The sequence below is a fragment of the Sinocyclocheilus grahami genome, unplaced genomic scaffold (assembly GCF_001515645.1).
Source record: "Sinocyclocheilus grahami isolate Dianchi unplaced genomic scaffold, SAMN03320097.WGS_v1.1 scaffold3.1, whole genome shotgun sequence".
In the NCBI taxonomy this organism is placed as follows: Eukaryota; Metazoa; Chordata; class Actinopteri; order Cypriniformes; family Cyprinidae; genus Sinocyclocheilus; species Sinocyclocheilus grahami.
Window position 1 is genome coordinate 8,985,693 of NW_015505182.1, and position 26,593 is coordinate 9,012,285.

Below are 26,593 nucleotides of genomic sequence, written 5' to 3' on the forward strand. Positions count from 1 at the left end.
ATGGCTCCGATAAAGAGTTCACTTGTGCGGTCCGGAGAGGATGAGACCGGCATAAATGAGAACGGATGAGCCTGGCAGGCAATTCTCATTCAGCACCGGGCTCGGCCCAATAATGAGGTGGATCTCAATTATGCCGCCACGGCGCTGTGAAATGGACCAGGGGCTCCCACCCCGATGCCTCCGGAGGCCCTTCAAGCCCCCTCATCCAAATTGAACTGATGGAGCAGAAAAGCCATTTTGATTTTCGTTCTCACTCTCCGAAAATACGGTTTGGCAGTGATAATGCCAGGCTGCTGTGTGCTTGCGAAGGGGGTCAGCCGTGGCGTCTGTGGGTCCCTATCGGACATGCTGTATAGGGGCGTAATTGGATTTGTGCTGACAGTCTGTTGACACAGACGTTATTAATTGGGGTGGCTGGACTGACATGCACTTAGATAGCCACCTCATAAATGCATGAAACTCGGCGCGATAATTGCGATCGCTTTGCTAACTGCGGTGGGCTTGATTAATGATGCCGTCATCAGCATATGCCAAAGCTGACCTCATGGTTATTGTGTTAGCGGGCTAATCAGAGAAGAGGTGGGGCGACTACGGCTCAAGAGAGGCACAAAAGATTGTTGAGGCTCTTCAAACGACTCTTATGACCTAATGAATGCAACAGTTGCCATTTAGGTTTCCGGAGTAATAGAAGCAACAACCAAACAAAGCACAGCAGGATCACTAAAACATGGCCTATAGGCTTTGAGTGGGGGTACAGAACTGAAAATAAAGATCTATAAAGTTTACTGTATATATCAAGCAAGTGTTCGCTTATGCTCTCCTGCTTCTTCCATTCGCTCACAAAATGTGCTTTTCCTTGCCTGTCACTCAATACCCTTAGATACAAGAATACTGTCAAATATTTATTATAAATATTGAATGAGTTGAGGCTACAGGATGGTTTCTGACTATCAGCTCCATCTACTAAACCACAGTCAGACAGAAAATCCTTACAGTGTTGACAAAATAATCACATTCTGCACATCACATCTATAAAACGCTGCAGACGGTTTGTTTTTATGGTGATGCTAACTATTAATATGGCCAAATTAAAATAAGGGAAATTATATTCACATCCCAAACAATTGTACAAGACAATACTAGGACAATTACTTAGTTTAATAAAGAATGTATTATTATTATTTAGTATTATTATTATAATGTTAACATGTTTGTTTTCAGAAATATTCATTATATTGCAATATTTTAGATTCATTATCATTATTAGGCAGAAAATAATAGCACAATAAAAAAAAATATATATATTATTATTAACATTGTTACTACTACAAAATATGTATGCACAATTACTTAATTATTATAATATAGTTTGTGTGGCATTGTTAAAATATTTTTTTCAAAAATATCTATAGTTATTAAATTAATTGGCATTTGTGTTAAGCACATTTTAGCGATCCTCCCTTCTTACCATTTTCAAAACTACTGGCAGATAATATATATAACTCTAAAGTAACTGTAAGATGTGTGTTTGTGTCTTACAGGTGTGGTGCCCAATAGTCTGGGTTTACACAGCCTGCAGCCCAGTCCAGTGGCTCCAGACAGCCAGGCTCAATCTCCCACCCAACTGCAGTACCGCAACAAAGTCCAGCACCGCCGATTCTCCATGGAGGTGAGTCATGTTTAATCATCTCATCCTTCTCCATGCTAAAGCCCAGCCAAGTGCTCTTTCCAGAGGCTTTGATGGAGTCCTAGTGATCCTAACAGAACACCACAAGCTCTGCTTGTAATCTTGTCTGAGTACTTAATAAAGTCCTTGCCAGAGGCACTAAAGCCTCGTTATCAAATGCTTTGTTTCTCTTTAAGGTGAGACTAGGAGACGAGTCACTAAAGCAATGACAAGTTTTTGTCTATAAACTAGGGATGTAACGATTCACTGAAATCACGATGCGATACGATTCACGATACTGATTTCACGATACGATTTTCTCACGATTTTTTAACAAAATGATATTTAAGACCAATTAGAAATGAAAAGGTGTCCTTTTATTATTTCTTAGACGAAATTGCTAAATATTTCTTTGTGAAACTGAAATATAGCAAAACAAGATTGTAATTTTAAAACACTCCAAATCAAATGAATAACACATATGAAAGAAATCTCTCAATATAAACAAACAAAGCTTTGACTGTGCTCTTTCCATTTAAAATTAGGAGGCAACCTCTGTAGGCCTATTTTAATTATGATCCACACAAAGATGCTGCATACATGCAGCATGAGCAGATTTTAATCTAAATTGGATTGTATAATTTCGAAATTTGAAGCTAAAACAGAATGGTCTGACTTTAGTTTTGTGAAACTATACTACATGAAACGTATCTGATCGAAACAAAAACAGCAGACGGCCTGAATGAGATGCAAATACACTCAGCAGGTGGTGCTTCTGGAACAGCAGCGATACAGCGTTTCCTTGGTTGCCACTGTAAACAAAGCAGCACTGCGGTTATGAACACTAATTTAATATGCATTATACAGAGGTAAGATGAAAAGAAAATACCATGTAAACTTTTCTAAAGATAGTCAGTTCCCCTCAAAGACACATTCATATAAACTCAAAGTCCCACCCCCAATTGTATCGTGATTTAATTAACATCTCAACTGTTTTTAATCGTTATATATTGGTATTGATTTTCAGCCGGCTCGGAGTGCATCGTTACATCCCTACTATAAACACTGCTATATATAATGGGAATCATTTTTACAGAGGCTCTAAAGAGACACGGTAATGGTAAAAATATAAAATGGGAGGAAGAATTATATTTGAATGAATTTGCATTCTCCGGTACTTTTGTGTTTCCCTTTTGTTCGTTTCTTGAGTGCTAAGTTTTTCCAGGGGAATGCAATAGTGCAAAGGTTAGACTTGCCTTTTGATTATTTCTGCTGATGAGTTGGTTACTGCAGAGCGCGTTTTCAGTCAGACTTGAGACAGTCTCATGCCGAGACAGATCCTTACCCTTACCCTGGCGAGCAATTCCAGCTGCAGTGTTGAACCGATTCACCATTGAGAGTCTCTGCATTATTCTGTCTTCTCGTGAATTTACAGGGACGACCAGTCTTTTGGAGGAACTCAAATGAATTAGTGTCATTGTAAAGCTGCAATATTCGAGAAATCACAGATTTGGAATGACCAACTTCTCTTGCAATGGCTGAAAGGGTCATCCCTTTGGCTTTCATCTGGACAGCCTACTGTTGCAGGGTTTCAGTCCCCTTAGAGCAGCCCACAATCTTACAATCTCAGTGAAAATTAGAGGAATGCTGCCAATTAAATACCGTTTGTCTCATAATTAAGGAAATTAGCACGTGGCGCCAGAATGAAACGTCCAATGCGACTAAGCACTGACCTTGAAATTTAGGAAATTGTAGGTTGTTCTCTCATTTTCATCTCCACTGTTTGTGTGTGTGTATTATATATATTATGCACCTTTTATAGATTTTGGTAAATAGTCTAATTTTCTCTAATTTTATTGGGATTTTAGCAGAAATTGTGAAGTGTACATATATAGTGCCATAAATAAGCAAGTTCAAAATATACCATGCCAAGTGGATTGCTGAATGACAACAGACTAATCAGAGGCCTGCCTTGATCAACTTCCCCGTTTTTCTCCTCTCTTCCACCATAATCATCCATGCGATTCAGTATCTGTATGATAGGAAAGCCTCCGTTGGAGGCACACGAGAAAGATGGAGTCCATCATTAAATGAAGTGGAAGTATTACCTGCAAGTTAGTCCGGCGCCACAAAAGACAGACTCCACATTCAGAGTGTTCTTTGCCTCGGCTGTCAGCTTTCTTATTCAGTGGCCATGAATCTAGAGGGGGAAAATTGGAATGAATGCCCTCTCCCATTTTCAAATCCGACAGCTTCTTTCTGCACTCGCAACCCTTTTATCTGCACCATGCACCCTTATTTTATTCCCACAGGCATGACGGGAGAGCGCCGAGGAGAAAGGAGGATGTTTTGTTCCCTGATTTTATTGAGAATCGCTGGCTAGTTTTATTGCACGACCGTACAAACTCAGCCACAAGGCAGAGTGGGAGGAATCACAGGGAACGCTCTCATTTTTCAGAGCACATAAGATTCCCCCTCATTGCTGTGCTATTTTTGGGCCTCTCTTAACCATGGCGATGAATCGAGTTACGAACTAACTCCATCAGAGCTTCTTAAATGCAAGAAGATTGTTGGTTATACTTCAGCCCGTTGTAAGATACAATATTTTGTCCTACCCTGCCTTGGCGTGTTTAGATTATGCCAGAATCCTTTATTGAGTGAGAGTCTTCGTACTGGAGAAAAGTGACAGGTTTTCTTATTGTCATGCCGAGTTCGTCATGGTAAGAATAGTCAGCTCTGCCTATAGGAGTTGCGCGGTGGAGAAAACTGTCATATTCACCTTGACATGCTGCGTTTTCATATGTGTGCTAGCTGAACGCTAATAACTGACAGCTCTTTGATGTGTGTGCAGGATGTAACTAAGAGGATGTCTCTGCCCATGGATATTCGTCTCCCGCCAGAGTTTCTGAAGAAGTTACAGATGGAAAGTCCTCCACCGTGCAAACCGCTCAGCCGCATGTCCAGAAGAGCCTCACTGGTAATCAAACTAAACTCACTTAGACAGTTAATTAGACTATGTAAGGTCCTCGTTTTGATTGCTAAGTTCACATTAATAACTACAGACTAACAGAAACTCTAACCCGCCTAAATTTTGCATTTAAAATTGAATAGCTACAATTAAAAAAGGAAAAGAAAAAAACAAAATTATATGAAGATGTAGTTAATATCTCAACAAAATTGCAAGAAAAGCAAACCTGTCTGCATACATACAAATCCTGTTCCAAAAACATAAGAGCTTCCTACCCAGACAACATTTTTAGGCATTATAGCCATACAACAGTACACAGATACCCATTTAATTTCTTTTCTTTTTAATCTTAAACTATGGAAGCCCGTTTGCACCACTGAATAAAAAATAAAAGAGGTAACTGTGAATTTTTATCTCGCAATTCAGACTTTTTCTCAGAATTGTGTGATACAAACTCGCAATTGCGAGATATATAGTATTGCATGATATAATCTCGCAATTGCGAGAAAAAAAAACTCAGAATTATGAGATATAAACTCACAATTATTTTTTTCTCAGAACGTGAGTTTTTATCTTGAAATTCTGAATATATATTTCTCGCAATTGTGAGTTTATATCCCACTATTCTGACTTTATAACTCGCAATTGCAAGTTTATATCTTACACTTCTGAGAAAAAAGTTTGTATTGTGCATAATTCTGAGAAGAAGAAAAAAAAGTAAAACATTTTTTTTAACCAAATGGCATGAACCACAGGTGAATCACAACAAACTCTGATTTGAAGCAAAATAGTATTTGAAAAATTAGACAAAAAGACAACAACATGCTTAATGGCTTTACTAAGGAAAAGAATAACAATCCCATGAAGCATAGTGAAAACTGGACAAATAAAAGTATTAAAGTTGTTACTTAAAGAAATATAAATGTATTGCAAAAATGCATATTATGCATACAAATAATAGTAGTTTGAGAGTATAAGAAAACTGACATCATTAACAGTTCTCTGATTGGTGGAGATTTCTCTGCAGAATCATGGGAAATGTAGTTTTCACCAGGTATTCCACTGCTGAATGCAATAAATTGAAATAATGTTGGCTGATGTCTTCAACAGAAGCATATAATATTGATTAACAACCTTGTAGCTCACAGTAGGTCTGATTTGTAGGTTTTTAAGTTGGGCCTACTATTCAAAAATAATTCACTATGGAGAAAATGAATGGTATTTTTACTTCATTACACTCTATAGTGACCATTAAGTTCAACTACTGTCAAACTATAGGCCTACTACTGCTTTCGAAATATATATTGTGAATAGTGCTATACACAACATGCACAACAGGTTTGCACACTTAATGCATTGGTCTAGAATTTCTGAAAAATATCGATAAAAATACTTACACATCATAAGGTGTATTCACCATTACTGCAAGAACTGCTATAAAAAAACATTATCCTAAATGTCTTCTACAGCCATTCTTCTCTTTCAGGTCAATTTCTATAAAATAATTATGCTGCTGCTGCCACACAAATAAAACTTGATGTACAACAGGTTTACAAGGCATTGGTCGCATTCACAGAATATGTTTTTTTTTATTGTCTAAGCACGTCCTTCTGCTACACACAGGAAAAACCTCAGTGGTTCCTACACAATGCCCTCCACTCGCTCTACTTCACGTTAAACAACATTAAAAACAGCCTCACTTACATATCGAGCTCTTCAATGTGTTTATTTACATATGTTGATATCAATGCACTGTTTACAACTTCTAAAACTATTCATAAATGTTGTCAACAAACTATTATTTCAACAAATTGAAGACATGTTGGTCACACTGTATTCCATTCTTTTCCAGTCGGACATTGGCTTTGGGAAACTGGAGACCTATGTGAAGTTGGGCAAACTAGGAGAGGTAAGATGTTTTCACTTTCTTTGGTGGAAAAAAAAAGAAAGATGCTATAGGCAAAAATTAAAAACATAAAACAGCAGCCATCGAAATGAAGAATCAAATGTGTTCATTACGAGATTCCCCGCAGGCGATTACAGTGAATATGAGTCGTGTTGAATGTGGATTCTGATTTAATGGGCTTTTTTTTGGCATGAAGAGACATCAGTCTTTATATGCTCAAAGCTGTACTGTGACTAGTCCGTCAATTTTCCATTAAGTGCAACAAAGCATGCACATTGCAAATTGTGAAAAATTATGTACTACATACAGTACAACCCTGAGGAATACCGTATCTAATGACCGTGTGAGAAAAACCTGAAGTATTGGAAAAATACTGGACTCGGGCTGCAGTGAATTCACTTCAATAAAGAAACAAATAGCGGTAAAGCAGGTTTTCATATCTTTGTATCAGTTATAAATGTTTTCATTAACGTTTAAAGGTGCTTTTATCTCTGCCAGGAAAAGTCAGGGAAATTAATAAAAATTTTAAAAGTGCGATATGGTTTTATTCCAGTTATTCTCAGCTCTAAGATATTACATCAGCTAGAAATTGCTCTTTTGTGAGTACCATATCAGTAATATCACATTTAAAAACCTTAATAGGCATGTCATTTAGCAGACACTTTTATATAAATTAATTTATAAGGATTATCAATTTACAAGGACAATCACCTTTGAGCAGTCTTAAATTAAAATTAATACTTTTATCCAGCAAGGACACAATAAATTGATCAAAAGTGACAGTAAAGGCATTAATATTGTTACATTGTTGTTACATAAGATTTTCAAATAAAGGCTGTTCTTTAAAACTTTCTATCACCATTTCCACAGAAATATTAAATAAATTATTATAAGAAATGTTTATTTAAAAAATCAGCATATTAGAATGATTTTGAAGGATCATGTGACACTAAAGACTGGAGTAATGATGCTGAAAATTCAGCTTTGCATCAGAAGAATAAATTACATTTGACAATACCATCACATAGAAAACACTTAAATTATACAAATATTTCACTATATAAACATTTTTACTGTATTTTTTTGCAAATAAATGCATTATCCACTTAAAACGAAGTATACCAAAAATTGCCATAAAACATAAAAAGTTCATTTTTGGAATTTGAATTTTTTTTTCTAGCTATGCTCATCTCCAGCCAACATACAGTGAAATACGGTCAATATGAAATGACTTTCATAGACAATAGATCACTGGTTTTAAAGAGCGGTTTGGATTTTCTAGACATTGTGGAAGACAAAGATCTCTAACCAAACTAGAAACTAGGATCAACACTCCCAGATTTGTCTGAAGACTGTGTGAAGTTTCATACTGGTCTAATTCAGTGGCTCTCATATAGTGAATCGCAAGTCTGATATAGTTTAGGACAAAACAATGCTGAATGCAAAAACGCAGTGCAATTTACCATAATAATTTTTTTAGGACGTTTCTTGTTGACATCAATGACCACGTTTCAAGTCAACCTCTTCAATGTTTTTGCACAAATGAATCTGTCACTTGGTAGAAGCTTGTGAAATCAGACAGATGCAGGCAGGTTGCGTGACATGCCATCAAAACAACAATTGTCCATCAAAATTCAAGAGAACCAAACATACTCTTTAATATGTCATATTACTGCAATTACGCAGTTTAAGGTAATAATAATGTTTGATTTCAAGACAATTCTGTTTGCTTTTGTGCAATACATCATTTTGAGCTACTCCAGTAGAGAACCACTGATCCATTCAGCACCACTCCTCTTCCCCAGAAGATTGACATATTTTTGTCTTCCTGTCTGTCAAACAGGGCACATACGCAACGGTATTCAAAGGCCGCAGCAAACTCACAGAAAACCTGGTGGCCCTGAAAGAGATTCGTCTGGAGCACGAAGAGGGCGCCCCATGCACGGCCATACGGGAAGGTAGCGTCCTCCTCCCTGAAAGACACAACTATGATTTCGAGCTCCCCAGTTGTTCAAAACCCACATTGTCACGAAGAGTATACATTCTAAACTGGCAAGCCACAGGCATCTTCTTCAGCCAGCCTGAATCACACCATCTAAATGAGATGGAGTACGTGAGCGGGGTTGCTAATGGAAAACACCGATGTGAAGCAGGGCTGCCACCCAGTGGCTGCTGAGCTCTCGCTAATGGGAACACGCCATGATGGAATGCATTACAAAACATGTCAGGAGAGGTCAGGGTTAGGCTAAACGTAGTTCTTTTACAGCTCTGAGACTTCATTTAAGTATCAGCTTGGTTCAGATTTAAAATTACGGGGATGCCTTTCTTTAAAGAAAAAGCCCAGACATAGAAGACCTCAGCAAAAGTGTGCATTCATTCTCCCTTTAATATTTAAATATGTTCTATTGCATAAAAAAAGACTTAAAATGAGGGTTAAATTAGAGCATTCTTACAAATCCATATTAGTAATTATTTCATTAAAATGACAAATAATAAATCATATTAAGTATAATTAGATATAAAGATATAATTCTTCAGAGATTTTTTTTAGTAATTCAGCAAGGACACAATAAGTTGATCAAAAATGACAGTCAAGATATTTATAATGTTGCTAAAGATTACAAAAAAATGCTGTTTTTGATAGTTTCTATTCATGAAAGAATCCTGAAACAAGTATTTTTTAAAACATTTTTACAAAAATTATAAGCAGCACAACTGTTTTCAACAATGATAATAAGAAATGTGTCTTGAGCCGCAAGTCATCATATTAGAATATTATTAGGGCAATGTTTTTATTATTAGTCATTCATTAGTCAAAATAGTTTCTATGTATACACATATTGGTAAAATATTTAAATATATTTACATTTAGTCATTTAGTAGACGCTTTTTTAAATGAGGACAATAGCAGCAATCACAACCAACAAAAGAGCAATAATAAGAAAGTGCTATGACAAATCTCGGTTAACCTAATGCAGGTGTTTTTTTCTCTTTATATATATAATAAATAAAAAGAAAACAAAAAGATAGAATAGAAAAAGAATAGGGAACTTTTTTTAAGAAAACAAGCAGTTAGAAAAAGAATTTGAGAGTTTAACTGTTAGAGGGGGATTTCTTTCTTAATAAAAAAGAAAACAAATAACTAAAAAAGAATTAGATTAGAGAGTGCTAGATGTGTTTTTAGCCTTTTATTAAGAAATAAACTATTAATTATATGTTTCTAGAAATAGCAAATATGTGGGCTGTTTATGGGTAATACTATTTCATTTTTCAGTATGAATTATTACAAAACAACTCTTAGAATAGTGTTCTCATTTGAATGACAATTCTGCATCCTGTTTGGCTCGATTAAAATTCAGGAACTGGATTAGAATTTCAAAGGCCAATTTCATTTCAAATTCCGGATGTTGCACAGCCCTGCTGGAGGTTATTATTATAGGTGCTCATTGTCGTCATGTTGTTGTTGTGTTGCACCAGTGTCGTATTATTTCAACTATAAAATAGTATCAGTCATATTAATAATAATAGCTTCCCAATTATACTAAAATGGCAGTAAATTATAACTATTTTCAAATTTGCAGTGGATACATACATGTGATGTTGCTTTCAAATTTGCTCAAAATTAGGCATCTTAGAAGGCAGCTGGCTACATTTAAAATGCTGTCTTTGTTGGTACTTTAAGTTTAGAAATGCTAACATCTGCCTCTCTGTCCTTGTAGATATTTATGTTCCAGCTTCTTCGTGGTTTATCATATTGTCATTTGAGGAAGATTCTCCACCGGGACCTGAAGCCTCAGAATCTGCTCATTAATGACAAGGGAGAACTCAAACTGGCAGACTTTGGTGAGACTTTCTTACAAGGCCTGAATTTTCACTGATGCATTTACTTTGGTGCGCTGTACAAAGAATATCTGACTTGTTTTTAGCACATTACCCAGCAGCGGTCTCCCATGTGACTCTTGGCTCAGATTCTGGGTTACCCAGCAACGTTTGTTCATCGCCTTAACTATCTGTCTAATCTTGCTTGTTAAGGTTTGGCCAGAGCAAAATCAGTCCCAACAAAAACCTATTCGAATGAGGTTGTGACCTTGTGGTATCGACCTCCTGATGTCCTGCTGGGTTCTACAGAGTACTCAACACCGATAGACATGTGGTAAGATGTTTCTCCCAAAAACCGCTGCTAGAAAACACTGCACACCATAGAGCTACAGTACGGCATCGGCCACAATCTGTTGCTAACATTAGGAAAGCTTCAAGCTAAACTAATAATACTGCTCATACACAATGCTAGGAGACTATATAAAAAAAAAGCAAAAATAGTCCATAATCTAAAATCATAATAAACACCATTTTTATGTCTATTTTTACAAAAAAAAAATTATGGTTACATAGGTTACATTTGCAAACAAAGCACTACTCATATTTTCTTCAGCAAATGTGAAAACCTGTCTTAAAATTAGTCAAACTTAAATTAGAGAGATTTAACCATTTAAACTAGACAAGTTTTACCATGTAAATGATATAAAATTAACCAATTTAACTAAACCAACTGAAATAACTCGCATTTAATTTAATATAGGCAATTTTAACTATTTAAATTAGACCGTTACATTTGCAAACAAAGCACCACTCATCTTTTCTTTCTCTAGACACATTGAACCATTTAACTAGTCAATGTAACCATTTAAAGGAATAAATGTAACCATTTAAATTAGAAATTAGTTGAATTAGATACATTTGCAAACAAAGCACCACTCATATTTTCTTCAGCAAATGTAAAAACCTGGTTGAAATTTGTAAAAACCTATTCCGTTTAAATTAGACAAATTTAAACTAGACCAATTTAACAATTAAAATAATACAAATGTAATGAAATCAAACTTTAATTAAAATTTTATTTAAATAGGCAATTTTAACCATTTAAATCAGATAAGCTACATTTGCAAACAAAGCACCAATCATATTTTAATTTTTTAGATTTATGTTAAATTAGATTATTATTCAATTATATTGACCTTGTGGTATCGACCTCCTGATGTCCTGCTGGGTTCTACAGAGTACTCAACACCGATAGACATGTGGTAAGATGTTTCTCCCAAAAACCGCTGCTAGAAAACACTGCACACCATAGAGCTACAGTACGGCATCGGCCACAATCTGTTGCTAACATTAGGAAAGCTTCAAGCTAAACTAATAATACTGCTCATACACAATGCTAGGAGACTATATAAAAAAAGCAAAAATAGTCCATAATCTAAAATCATAATAAACACCATTTTTATGTCTATTTTTACAAAAAAAAAAATTATGGTTACATAGGTTACATTTGCAAACAAAGCACTACTCATATTTTCTTCAGCAAATGTGAAAACCTGTCTTAAAATTAGTCAAACTTAAATTAGAGAGATTTAACCATTTAAACTAGACAAGTTTAACCATGTAAATGATATAAAATTAACCAATTTAACTAAACCAACTGAAATAACTCGCATTTAATTTAATATAGGCAATTTTAACTATTTAAATTAGACCGTTACATTTGCAAACAAAGCACCACTCATCTTTTCTTTCTCTAGACACATTGAACCATTTAACTAGTCAATGTAACCATTTAAAGGAATAAATGTAACCATTTAAATTAGAAATTAGTTGAATTAGATACATTTGCAAACAAAGCACCACTCATATTTTCTTCAGCAAATGTAAAAACCTGGTTGAAATTTGTAAAAACCTATTCCGTTTAAATTAGACAAATTTAAACTAGACCAATTTAACAATTAAAATAATACAAATGTAATGAAATCAAACTTTAATTTAAATTTTATTTAAATAGGCAATTTTAACCATTTAAATCAGATAAGCTACATTTGCAAACAAAGCACCACTCATATTTTAATTTTTTAGATTTATGTTAAATTAGATTATTATTCAATTATATTTCAATTAGAGATTAATTGATTTAGATCAATTTAACTCTGTACGCTCAAAATAAATCGTGACATAGCTTAGAATTTGCATCGATATGAGTTAAAAAATACTTAAGGTACTATTAAATAAGGTAAAATTATTTTAATTTGAATAAACTGAATACATTGAATTGGTAAATAAAATAAAATAAAAGGCTTGCTGTGGAACAAGCAAGATTCACTTAGTTAAAATGTATGAGATCGGTTTACATATTGTAAATTAGATGTATGATTATTACATATACCTGGTTATTTTGCATTTAAATAAATTCAATGAATTAGTACTGTTATATAAATCTTAATTGTTTTATGTATATATGACTGTTGAATATGCATCACATTAATCTAATGTTAAAACTGTAATGGATGAAAAAAATCTTAAATATAGGCCACGCATTTATTATATACTGTTAACATGAGTCAGGTTTTATTTATTATAAAGTGTTCTTGAGATGATTGCCATCACTGGAACTTTTTTTTTTTTTTTTGCTTTCTCAGCACTCAAACATTCAATTCAGTCTTTTTTTATTTATTCAACATCTCATGTCACAATAACTAAATAAATGAGTTCACATAACCTTTTGTTTTAGAAAAAAAATTCAATTTATAAACCATATGAAATAATACATCAAACTGCCTTTTGATCGTGCCAAAGAGCTCTTGACTGTTGCTCAGTCCTCCAGAAGAAACGTTAAGTTAGAAAATTGAATTCTGTCTTTCCTGACATAACCTTTTAACGTCACACGCGCACCCTGACACGCACTCCTTGGGCAACCTTGGATAGCTGACACTGACTCGGACATAAATGCTTTTTTAAAGCTAAGCCGTCCTGTTCGATAAAAATGCCGTTGTGTTTAATCCTCAAGATTAGTCCAGTGGGCTAATCAATCCGAGCGTGACAGCAGCCACATGTGTCTTTCCCATATCTCCACCTCACAGCTTTCCCGAAACTACCCTCCAGTCAAGCAGACGTCAAACTGTGATAGGACAATATTCTCAGAGACGCCATATCTAAAACATCTGTGACAGTCCTGATCTGATATATTCAAATGATGTCTGCTGGCTTCATTTAAAAGCTTTGACTTATAGAATAACAGCACTGAAATTAAAGAGATTTTATGATCATAATGCAGCAGTAAAATGATGGATGTCTCTGTATCACTAGGGGCGTGGGCTGTATCCTGTACGAAATGGCGACAGGCCGTCCCATGTTTCCTGGATCGACTGTCAAAGAGGAACTACACCTGATATTTCGCCTCATGGGTACGAGAGACTTTTTTTTGGTCATTTTAATTATGTATAAATGATAACGTTTCTTTATTTGGCATCTGTGGTTCTATGAAGAAATTTGAACATTAATGAAATCTTTCCAATCCACAAAAGCTTCTTTAAAGTGGAAAAAATGTTCTTTAGATTATCAAAATGTTCTTACACAGAAAAAAAAAAATAGTTATTTTAAGAAAGGTTCTTTTGGGAACCAAAAAAATGGTTCTCTTATGGCAAATGTGAAAATCTGATTACATTTGCATATTTCAATTAGTTACATTTCTCATTTTAATTAGATTGATTTGTCTAGTTAAAACAACTATACACAACCATTCAAACGTTAGTTCGTTTTTCTTAATGTTTTTAAAATATGTCTTTTGCTCACCAAGTCTGCATTTATTTGATTAAAAATAGAGTAAAAACACACTCTAAAAAATGCTGGGTTAAAGACAAGCCAATTTGGGTTATTGGCGCTGGGTAAATATTGGACAGAACACATGCTGGGTTATTTTGACCCAGCTGGTTTGGTTAAATGTTATTACACAACATGCTTGGTTGTTTTATTTAAGTCAAATATTATTTAAAAATTATTATATTGCTGGCTTAAAATGGTCTGGAAATAAAAAAAAAACACACACACACACAGTATTACTAGAGGCAACAGCAATAATCAAAAGATGAACATTTATTATAAAGCAAGAACACCCATGGGCAAGATACAAGACAAATTGAATTTATTTGGGTGAATACAGCATAGTTTACAATATTACATACATTTATACTTGTTTAACAAGCATTTTAGACATAAAAAATATAACATTTAAAAAAAGCATTTTAATTTAAATGTATTCAACCGTTCTCTGTAATCGCTTTTTACCAAAATAGTGGTAATTCTCGTGCTGTTTTGTCGCCGAAATATGAGCCGGTGAAGGGCTGCTGTTCGCGGGGGAACTGCGAACTTTAGACCGCGGCCTCGCGTTTCACTCGTAGCTGAGAGATGCCGTGACTGACTCCAAAACCTGTCCATAAACAAACAGCACTGAGATTAGAGAACATATTTTAACGTCAAATTTAATTAAACTCAGTATTATAACAAATACAATCAAATACAATTATAATGAATAAAAACGAATGTTATGCTAGGCAAAATGGTGTTTCCATCGTGCGAATTGACCGCTGCTGACTGACATCTCGTCCTTATGTTGCATTTACAGCACAGTAAAGACTTTATAAATTAAATTAAATGTATACAAACCTGTATCTTGCTGAATAAGTGCACCAAATCAGCGGCGGCGCTGAGAACCGCTCTCTAGCGGACTCAAAAAGCCTGTGATCTCACTGTAACTCAGCAGCTGGGTTGTTTTGTTGAAGACAGGCTCAACCCAGCGGTTGGATAGAAAAAAATAACCCAGCATTAAAAATGACCCAGCAGCTTAGTCACAGAAAAACTACCCAGCACCTGGGTAAAAAAAATATTTAAAATAACCCAATAAAATGACCCAAAAGGCTGAACCCAGCATTTGGGTAAAAACCCAGCATTTTTTAGAATGCAGTAATATTGCTAAATATTATTACAATTTTAAACAATTGTTTCTATTTGGATATATTTTAAAATGTAATTTATTCCTGTGATGCAAAGCTGAATTTTCAGCATCATTACTCCAGTCGTCAGTGTCACATGATCCTTCAGAAACCATTCTAATATGCTGATTTAAAATTAAAACCTTTAGTAACAGTGTAAATGTCACTTTTTTGATTAAATTAATGTGGCCTTTGTGAATAAAAGTAATAATTACTTTCAAAAAAGAAAATATATAGGACAAGACCAGACTGACATATGAACTGAAAAATAATTACAATGAATGTAATGTTCAACATTTGCCATTATAGAAATCACACACACAAAAACATGTAGACTTTCTTTGTATCCAAAACTACTTGTTTCAACTTTACTACTAAGTGATTTCCTGGCACACTCTCAGACTGAGTGATTACATGCTCCTCAAAAGCGCTCGTTCCAGCAACCAGCTGTAAACATGACAACCTGTGCAATTTGATTCAGAAGCTGTGCAAAGCCAGCCAACCGGATCGGAGCTTGCCAGATCAACAAAACATCTGCTATTTTTTATGCAATATGCATCAGGCGGTCAGTGAACAGGCTGTGGGTGGTCGTGGGTGCCCCGTCTGAGGCTGAATGGAGGTCTAATTATTTCACTGTAGGACACATACTAAAATACTTTCACTTTTTTCCATAACCAGGCACCCCAACTGAGGAGACCTGGCCCAGAATCACAGCTAATGAAGAATTTAAATCCTACCTGTTTCCTCAGTACAGAGCACAAGCGCTCATTAATCATGTGCCCAGGTACCACAGAAACACCACAAACTAACTTGCAAGCAACAGGACTAGCTTTCGGCTTCTTTAAATAAAACGTACAAAAACAAACACACCTGTATGTATAAATAACAACAGAGCGCTATGTTTCGGAGACTTTGCATGCTATGAATATTGTAATATAAAGCATGTTTTTGTTTTGTTTTTAAGGCTTGACACAGAGGGAATAGATCTTCTTACCGCTTTATTGCTGGTAAGTGAAATAATCTTGAATAAAAAGTTGGATTATTCTGATTTGAGCTAGAAACATACTTTATGCAAGTATGCAAACACAAATTTGAAGCCTCAGCCAATGCACCACGAGTGTGAGTATTTCTGGGTTGTTTATAATAAAAAGTCCTGCATTGTACAATTTTTTATTTTTTTTTTGTTACAAAATAAACCATGACATTAATTTCAATGTTTAGAATATACACAATTTCATGATTATTAAAGCAATAGTTCACCCAAAAACAAAAATTTGCTGAAATTGAACTCTCTGGCCATCCAAGATGTTTGAATCTTCATCAGAACAGATTTGGAGAAATGTATCATTACTTTGCTCACCAATGGATCCTCTGCAGTGAATGGGTGCCGTCAGAATGATCCAAACAGCTGATAAAAACATCACAATAATCCACAATCCACACCACTCCAGACCATCAATTAATGTCATGTAAAACAAAAAGCTGCATCTTTGTCGGAAACAAATACATCATTAAGATGTTTTAACTTTAAACCGTCGCTTCTAGACAAAATACAGTCCATAATGTTGACCTAATGTTGACCTCTCACAGCATATTTGTTTAAAACTGCACATATTTTTCTCCTGATTCAGACAAGAAAAATGTTCCTCCTGAGAAAGCAATATTATGGATAGAGGACTCATACTTTGGCCGAAAGCAATGGTAATTGTTTCTAACAAACCCGCAGCTTTTTGCTTCATAAGACGTTAATTGATGTACTGGAGTCGTGTGGATTACTTGTGGATTATTGTGATGTTTTTATCAGCTGTTTGACTCTCATTCTGACGGCACCCATTCACTGCAGAGGATCCATTGGTGAGCAAGTGATGTAATACTACATTTCTCTCAATATGTTCCAATGAAGAAACATCACTGGACTTTCATTGCATCTACACTTTCATTGCACTTTTAATTCTTTATACCCTCCTAAATATTTAAAATTAGCAGCACATATCCTCCTTGGTAAAAAAAATAAAATAAAATAAGCGTCAAGCCCTTTGTTTATGTACTTGCACATTCTTACTGAAAACATATTATCTGAGGTGCACTGTTCTGTCAATAGTTATCTTTCCTTTTCTTGGAATGTTGAGGAGGAGCCAATAGGATTAGATAATAGATTTACACAATATGAGGATTTGCCAGTCTATATCAGATGTCAGAAACAACAGCCCTGCAGGGCTGGACTGAGAATAGTCCAAAAACACACACATACCTAGCCAGCAGTGGTATTGTGTTTAGAAACGCCCTGCTGATGAAGAAGGTCATCGGAGGACAACATATGGCAGAATAGCAGGAAGACAATATTTCTGGTAGCACAGCATGGATAAAACAGGAAAATTACTGCCCATTTTGACAGACAAATGTGAGTAAGTCATGTCTATACATCTGATAAAGGGTCAATTTATTGTTAAAAACACCCGTCTTAACAGATGATAACAATAATGCACCTGTAAATACAGCCATGCAACTATGCATGCAATTCTGTTGACATCTGCATAATAAGAGATCAATAATCCGATAATACTGATATTCACACTTTTCTATTGGTTAATATCATGTCATACTGATAAATGTCTCCAACACATCACTATACTATACTATACTATACACTATGCTATAATTTATGTAAAAGCTGCTCATTCTCAGCCGAGAAACACGTATCGGCAGCATTTTTTGTACTATTATAAGTATTATTATTAATAACAATATTAGACTCAGACTGGTCACAAATATTCATATTTTTAACACTGTGTTTTAGCCCTGTGTTACTCTAATTATTATGCATCGTGTCAAAAATCAAATAATTATTGAAAATCAGATGAAAAAAAACTTCTAATTAAAATGACTAAATAATAAGCAATTATATTTATGCAAAGATGTTTTGCAATCGGAATGTTCACAAATTAATCTTACAAATGTACGTTTTACTAACACAAGCCCCTAGTCTTCTAATAGTCTAATCATGTATATGTATTATCAATAATATGAATTAGTGTCAAAATTTAGAAATTATTATTACAAATAAGATCAATTAAAAGATCAACTATTAATCAATTAAACTGAATAATAATAATAATAAATCAGAATAATCTCTAATAAAATAAATCATAATTGTGGCAAAACTAAGCAATAAAATAACAAAAAAATTTGATCAACTACTAATCAATTAAAAATTATCTGTACTATTCAATTAAAATCAATCAATCATAACTAAAATCCATATCAAACAAAAAAGAAAAAAAACTATATCGGTCAAGCTCTAGCATTAGAACAGACATTTATGTATGATTTCTAACAAGCTCACAGCACATGTGCAGACTCAGAGGCCAGTGAGATGCTGTTTAATGCCATGGAACTGCAACTGTCTTCAGTTCCTACAAATCCCCGGGTGAAAAAAGGGCCTTGTTAAGAGTTTCGCTGCCGAGACGGAGTGAGCTCAGAAGCTAATTATGGTGTCAACTTCCCCTCTCTGCCTGCTCTCCTCCAGGTCCAATTAGTTTGATACAGGCAGGGGTGTCAGGAACGAATCATTATAGCGTTATCAAAACACAGGTAAACAAACGCAGGCTGACACCTCCACGCTTCACTCAGGTACAGGCAAGAGTAAGGACCTTTCAGAGGAATATTGTTCAAGATTATGTTGGGGGGAATGACTGAACAAAGAGGAGTGCCACAGGCTAAAGACTCAATGCTGATCACAGCGCTCTGACTGTAGTCTACAGTATACGTTGCATATACAGTAATGCTGGCATGTGGTGGTATTTTAAAATGAGGAAGCAGTTATATAAATACATACATAGGCCTATATATATGTCCCTGTTACACTTAATGTTGTCACATTTTCCTAGTTAAATAAATATTACATAAGAGAGAACAAATATAATTCCATTTTGTATTTTATTAATATTATTATTTTTTTATATATATATATTTTTTTTTTATTTTTTTATACTAATTATACATTTCATAGTGTTTTTTTGCATTTTTATATTTATTCCAAAATAATAACTAAAGGCAGTAACAATTTGAACAATATTTTGGAAACAATTTACAATAATGCTCCTTTAGTTAACATTAGTTAACTACTTTAGCTAACATGGAATAAACAATAGCCTACTTCTACAGCATTTATTAATCTTAATTAATATTAATTTCAACATTTACTAATGCACTATTCAAATCAAAAGTTGTGTTCGTTAACATTAGTTTATGCATTGTGAACTAAAAATGAACAACTGTATTTGTATTAACTAAAGTAAACAAAGATTAATAAATACTGTAATAAATGTTCATTGTTTGTTCATGTTAGTTAACACATTAAATGACACCTTATTGTAAAATGTTACCAATATTTTTTATTTGTGAACTGATGTTCAGCTGTTCTTTTTAATAGTCAACTTATTTCGGGTCATCGTCATAAAAGCTCTGTAAACACCATCACAGCTTCGTATATATCTTTCATTTCATCACGCTGAATGCTCGCTAAAAACTGACTCGGTCCTCATGTTTTCAGACCATTTCAAGTTTTATTTTGACGTGACACAAAGCAGTGGTATCTAAGCGGGAGAGTTGTTTACTTACTTTCCAATTAGTCAATAACGGCATCATTTTCTTCATTCAGACAGAAAGCTTACATGAAAACAAGAGGCGAAATTTATCGCATAAACCAATCACATTCAATCATAACCGATCATATCCAATTATAATGCGATATAGGCATTGCCTCCTCTCACGTGACTTTCCCCCATTCATTCTCAATTACAACCCAAAAAAGTCACGGCACACAAAGGGGTCTCTGTTGTAAGTTTATGGGCCGAAGGGAGACAAGCCGCCGCTGTAACTTTACCTGCATGTGCCGCTGTTAGACAGCATTACTTTATAAAAACTAGTGACTTTTATACTTTTAATGCCATATTTAGTAATATTTGCGATTTGTGTTTGTAATATCGATTATTTGTAACCCTCTCTGTGAAAATCAGGCTAAAGTCTCAAAAATCTAATTATGAGATAACAAGCATCAAAGTTTGATTTCAACCATTAATTTCACTATAATTTCAATCTTTGACATGGCCGTACTCAGTCAATATTAAAGATATAACGGTTACATTTTCACAGAGTGTTCTTTACCTTATGAAGGATGATTTTATGCAGAAAACAGTAAATCACACAAAAAAATGACTTTAGCTAGGTTTTCACAGAGAGGGTTACATTTTGTCATCCAATTTTTTGAGGAGACACTGCCACCCTTGCCTCCTCGGAGGGAACGCCCCCGAGTAGTTCTACAGTTTAAAGTTTTAATGTTTTGAAGGCAATATAAGACAGACAGACAGACAGACAGATATGAACTTACACAGCTATAGATTTTTGAGTTTGGAAATGTTTTGGCTGCTTAACCTTGTAAGTTGAAATGTCTTTGTATGTATTTTTTTTCTTAATGCACTACAGCATGCTGATGTCTAGCCTGTTGCTAGCATGTTTCTAGCAAGATTAGCATGTTACTAGCATGTTGCTAGGCAATGCAAGTTTATTTATATAGCACTTTTCATACACAATGGTAATTCAAAGTGCTTTACATAAAAGAAAAGAAAAAAAATAATCACAACAATAAAACAATGAATTTAAAAAGTTTGAAAATGATTAAAAACATTTTTTAAGAGGTTTAAAATGAATTTAAAACGGTTAAGAATACGATTATACATAAAATATAGTGCAATCAGTTCGGACATCGCACAGTGCTCATTCAATAAATGCACAGCTAAACAGATGAGTTTTGAGTCTGCATTTAAATGTGACTAATGTTTTAGCACATCTCTTCTGGAAGCTGATTCCAACTGCGGGCGGCACAATAACTAAAAGCAGACTCCCCTTGTTTTGTGTGAACCCTTGGTATTTCTAACTGACTCGATCCTAATGATCTGAGTGGTCTGTTAGGTTTATATTCAGTGAACATATCTGCTATGTATTTAGGTCCTAGGCCATTGAGTGATTTATAAATGAGTAAAAGTACTTTAAAATCAATCCTAAATATAACTGGAAGCCAGTGTAAGGACCTGAGGAGTGGTAGCATGGTTAGCAAGTTCCTATCATGATTCTAGCATGATTAGCATGTTACTAGCATGTTGCTAGTATGCTTTTAACATGATTAGCATGTTTATAGCATGATTAGCCTGTTACTAGCGTGGTTAGCATGTTGTTAACATGATTATAGCATGATTACCATGTTAGTAACATGAATAGCAAGTTACTAGCATGTTTACTAGCATGGTTAACAAGTTGCTAGCATGGTTAACAAGTTACTAGCATGATTCTAACATGATTAGCATGTTACTAACATGTTGTTAGCATGTTTCTAGCATGATTAGCATGTTGCTAGCATGATTATAACATGATTAGCATGTTACTAGCATGATGCTAGCATGATTAGCATGTTACTAGTATGGTGTTAACGTTTTGTTAACATGATTAACAAGTTATTAACACGTTTCTAGCATGTTACTAACATGTTGTTAACATAATTAACAAGTTACTAGAATTTTGCTAGCATGTTTCTGGCATGATTAGCATGTTGTTAGAATTATTAGCATGGTACTAGCATTTTTCTAGCATGATTAGCATGGTACTAACATGTTGTTAACATTATTAACATGCTGATAGCACATTTCTAGCATGATTAGCATGTTACTAGCATGCTGTTAGCATGATTAGCAAGTTACTAGCATGTTGTTAGCATTTTCTATGCTAATCCAGCTAAAACCTGTTGATTCAGTAAAAAAAAAAAAAACTAAAATCCAGCTAAGGCCAGCCTGACCTGCTAAAAAGTGACCAAAACCACATTAAAACCAGCTTGGGAGCTTGGGTTTTAGCTGTTTTTTTTTCAGTAGGGAGTTAATAGCAATAGACAGCTTAAATACACCATAAGTCTTATTGTATAAAAGTTTTCACCCCCTCAATGAAAGTCTATGTGATTTTAGGTGGTTTTGATAGTCTGGTTTACGAAAACCATAAGCCGGATCAGTTAGAAAAGATATAGCACACCGAGCCAGACCAGTCTGAAGGTCTGGGTCGAGTTTGGTGGTTCTAGCTTGAAAGCTCTAGGAGGAGATATGTGTCGAAATTTTGCTCAGAAGAAGAAGAAGAATAAGTTTAAATAGTAGATCAGTAAGTTGGCTTTCTCAAACCAACTTAATGTGTTACTTGCCATTTCTCTGTAATTAATTCTGAAATTTACTAGCAATTTCCAAGTGATTTTTTTTCAGTGTACATTTCAGGACAAAAAAAAATGCACAAAAAAAAAAAGTGTCTTCAGAATCTGAGAAGATCTTTTTGGAATTTATAATTCAGAGCAACTAAATATGTCTTTATTCAGTTCTTTAAAAAATGACTGATCTTTTAACTGGTTTTAGAGGGATTTTGACCCCTTTTTAGCTGGTCAAAGCCAGCTTAGATCATGGATGGATGGATGGATGGATGGATGGATGGATGGATGGATGGATGGATGGATGGATGGATGGATGGATGGTTTAAAAATGTCTTAGTACTAAAAAAGAAAAAAAAACTTAAAGTTCTTAGTTGGTCTTAGTCTCCCAACCTGGTCAGACTCTTTGTTTTTTGCTGGTTTTAGAGGGGTTTTGGGCCACTTTAGGATGGTCAGACTGGAAAGCCAGATTAAACCAGCTAAAACCATCAAACTATTAGCTTAATTTACAACATGTTAAAGTCAATTCACTTGGTCTCCAGTATGACAGTTGGGTAAATGTATTTTAAAATGTTTATAAATGTGCCAAATAATGTCCTAAATAAAATCTATACCTTCAAACTTTACCCTGATCGTGTCAGATGGTAAAAAGCATAAAAAAGAGGTAGGGTCAGTGTGTAATAGTTACGATTCGTTAATTTAACAACAGAAGAAGTCAATGGGAGGTCTAAGATTGTGTGCGTTTGTATTTCGGTAGAATGAGGTATTTGTGTAGAAACGTGAATGCGTTTCTCTCTTTCTCTCTGCGCGTTCTGATGGCACGCGCAGCTTGAGTGCTCGCTGACCTGTCATTATGATGAAAGACCGCAGAGCGCGCGATTCGTTAATGGTGACAGCGGCCTTAATGAGTCCGAACCGTGCACCTGTTTCTCATCAAACCCCGCTGCCTGATCGCGCCGTCAGCCTCACACAATGCGCTCTGAACGCTCTGCTCGCTTGAAACACTGCCAAACTTCACCGGAGACAATTTTATAACTTTGTGTGTGATGACAGCATGGTGATGGGTGCTTCATTATTTAAAACTATTTTATAGCTCAGACATCAACAAGTCAGGGGAGCTGTGCTCAAATCGAGTCATTAGTGAAGAACACACACGACGGGGAAGATCACAGGTGGCTACTGTAACGCGCTTTAGTGTACAAAACACTGAAAGAAGCGTTGCGCATGAGCACATGTCACAAAGGATCAGCATTCAAGTTCACTTTAGTGCATTTTGTTAGCTTTGAGAATATCTACTGTACTTCTAAAAATCTATAAAACAATTTAATTCAATCTTAGGTTGACTAAAACAAAACTGTATTCTTTCTCTTCTACAATTTAAAATATTCTGAAATGTATATATGTATGTGTGTGTGTGTGTGTGTGTGTGTGTGTGTGTAAGATAGATTTGACAGTAACTAGATCAATTGTTTTCAACTGGTGAAAAAACATCTGCATTTTAAAAGCGAAAAGAAATTTTTTTCTTTCTGAACCATTTATCCATTAGAGAACATCACTTTTTAATGTTACAGAGTACTTAATTAATGAAAATTTATTTTAATTAAAACTTATATATATATATATATATATATATATTAAATCTTAACATATGATAAATTCTAATTATTGTCAATACAGATTCAGACTCGTAGCCGTGTGATATGGCTCTATATCAGCACGGCTGTGATTCGACCATAGGTAATGAATCCCAGCAGGCCGATACACAGCCATATCGCACGGCTACGATTTTGATGCGTTTATACAACAGTTCAACGGCACAAGTGTGTAAATACATAAGAAACAACAGTGTCTTTAAAAAAAACTTTTAAAACATGGTGTCCGCCATGACACACGCTGTGAGAAATACTGTGTGGGGAGTGATACAAACAGTGAAATGGTTGGAGTTCTGTTATCACAAGAATATCGCACTCCTCTCAACCAATGAGATTCGAGGACCAAAAAGAACTGTTGCATACAGAGGCGGTTTCTTCATTAGGGCAATAGGGCGATGCACCACCAAAGTGTGAAAGTTCCAGGAGGGCTAGCACTAAGACTCATTATACATAACCTTAACTTTTGCAGCGACTGATGGGAACAAACATATCTCTATTAATAAGAAATATGAAGTCAGGCTGAAGAAGCATGTTTTTATAAGAGTTTGCAATGGTCAGTGGTGTTTATGTATATAAATGGGCATCAGCACTCATACTGACAGAGGAACTGCTCACTGGTCATGTCGAGCTGCCTTCAGATCACCACATTCGACAAATTCAGAATGTAAATTCAAATGCTCTATTTAATAATTCTGAATTGAGATCCGTATACATTTATATAGTAGCGTTACAGTCAGGTTAAGGCGACTGGTATTTTAGTTTGCTGTTGGCATCTCCGTATGGTCCTGCTTGGTATTGCAGCTTGTTTTGTAGTTATTTATACATGTATAGAAAATGGTCTAAATAAATGTACCATTCATTTTCGCTCACAGATTTTGCTGTTGCATTGTAGGCCTATACATCAATTGTGAATTATTATTTTTAAAATTAAAAACAAAATGTTTTCATTTTTCTTGAAAAAAGCTTGAACTTGGTTAAACAATTACATTTATTTAAAATGTTTTAAGTCTTAAAGGGGTCATATGATGCGATTTCAATTTTTCCTTTCTCTTTAGAGTATTACAAGCTCTTGGTGCATAAAGAAGATCTGTAAAGTTGCAAAGACTAAAGTCTCAAATCCAAAGAGATATTCTTTATAAAAGTTGAGTCAACCACGCCTGCCTAAAACGGCTCGTTCTAACACGCCCCCACATGTCTACGTCACTATGTGGGAAGATTTGCATAACGCCACCAAAATGTTCACTCAAAGAAAGGCGGCATAACTTTTATTCTCGCTGTAGTATTGTTGTTCCCGCCGCCGCCATGTCATGAAGGTGCTATGTGTTTCGTTGTGAAAGCGAAACTACTTTGTTTGGCCTTCCAAAAGAGGACGATATCCGCTTCGTCATGCCTGGAGCTGATCTGTGCTGGTCGCTGAGGAAATACATCAACTTCGTGCTGTTGATCGCCGGATCGGCTTTTTACCGTGGATGAAGTGGAGTACAGCCCGGGGTCATCACATGTGGTTGTGGCAAGGGACAATATTCACTTCATCATGCCTGGAGCTGATCTGTGCTGGTCGCTGAGGAAATATATCAACTTCGTGCTGTTGATCGCCGGATCGGCTTTTTACCGTGGATGAAGTGGAGTACAGCCCGGGGTCATCACATGTGGTTGTGGCAAGCGCTCCTTCGTCAAATCCGCCGGCCGCGCCGTTCTCAAGCCCGCCACCTCTGCTCACTCAAGCCGGCCTCCGCTCACTCTAGGCCTCCGGCCACTCAAGGCTGCGGTGTATGACGCGGTTTCGTTGTGAAAGCGAAACTACTTTGTTTGGCCTTCCAAAAGAGGACACGACTAGAAATCAGTGGTTAACTTGTACTTACAACACGGTTCCAGAACAGTTCAACCCAAATATTCAGAGTCCAGCGCATTTTATGGAGGACTGTTTCCTGATCCTGGGAGAGTAGACTACAATGCCGGCTGTTCTGACTCACAGACTGTAAGTACGTTTTTTATATCTAAAGAATTTGCCGCTGACGATTCAAATGAGAGTTTTGAGCAGTGTAGAGTAGCGCTTGTTGTTTGTCATTTCTCCGATCACAAATGCAGACATGGTTTTATGTTTACGAGGCGCGATGCAACGCAACGCGTAAAAAGACAGTATAAGTCATTATAATCCGTAATTATGTCCCCACTGGATGCAACAAATGCCTCGTTTATAATGGGTTTTAATATTTTTGTATCTTCGATCCGGCCGGACAGGGCATCACAATATGGTTGGGGCGTAACATTTCCGTCACACGCTTGAGGTATTCGGCCAATCATAACGCACTGGATAGCTGGCCAATCACAGCACACCTCGCTTTTCAGACCGA

At 35.4% G+C, this 26,593-nt stretch overlaps 1 protein-coding gene across 1 annotated transcript in view; it reads left to right on the forward strand.

The window, feature by feature from the left end:
- LOC107581844 (cyclin-dependent kinase 18-like) overlaps positions 1–26,593 on the forward strand; it is a 93,113-nt gene that overhangs the window by 63,963 nt on the left and 2,557 nt on the right. The window contains exons 3-11 of the mRNA XM_016267521.1: positions 1,542–1,669; positions 4,518–4,643; positions 6,487–6,543; positions 8,384–8,653; positions 10,260–10,383; positions 10,573–10,693; positions 13,672–13,769; positions 16,032–16,137; positions 16,318–16,360. Coding sequence (XP_016123007.1) covers positions 1,542–1,669; positions 4,518–4,643; positions 6,487–6,543; positions 8,384–8,653; positions 10,260–10,383; positions 10,573–10,693; positions 13,672–13,769; positions 16,032–16,137; positions 16,318–16,360 — 1,073 coding nt within the window. The remainder of the gene's footprint in view (positions 1–1,541; positions 1,670–4,517; positions 4,644–6,486; positions 6,544–8,383; positions 8,654–10,259; positions 10,384–10,572; positions 10,694–13,671; positions 13,770–16,031; positions 16,138–16,317; positions 16,361–26,593) is intronic.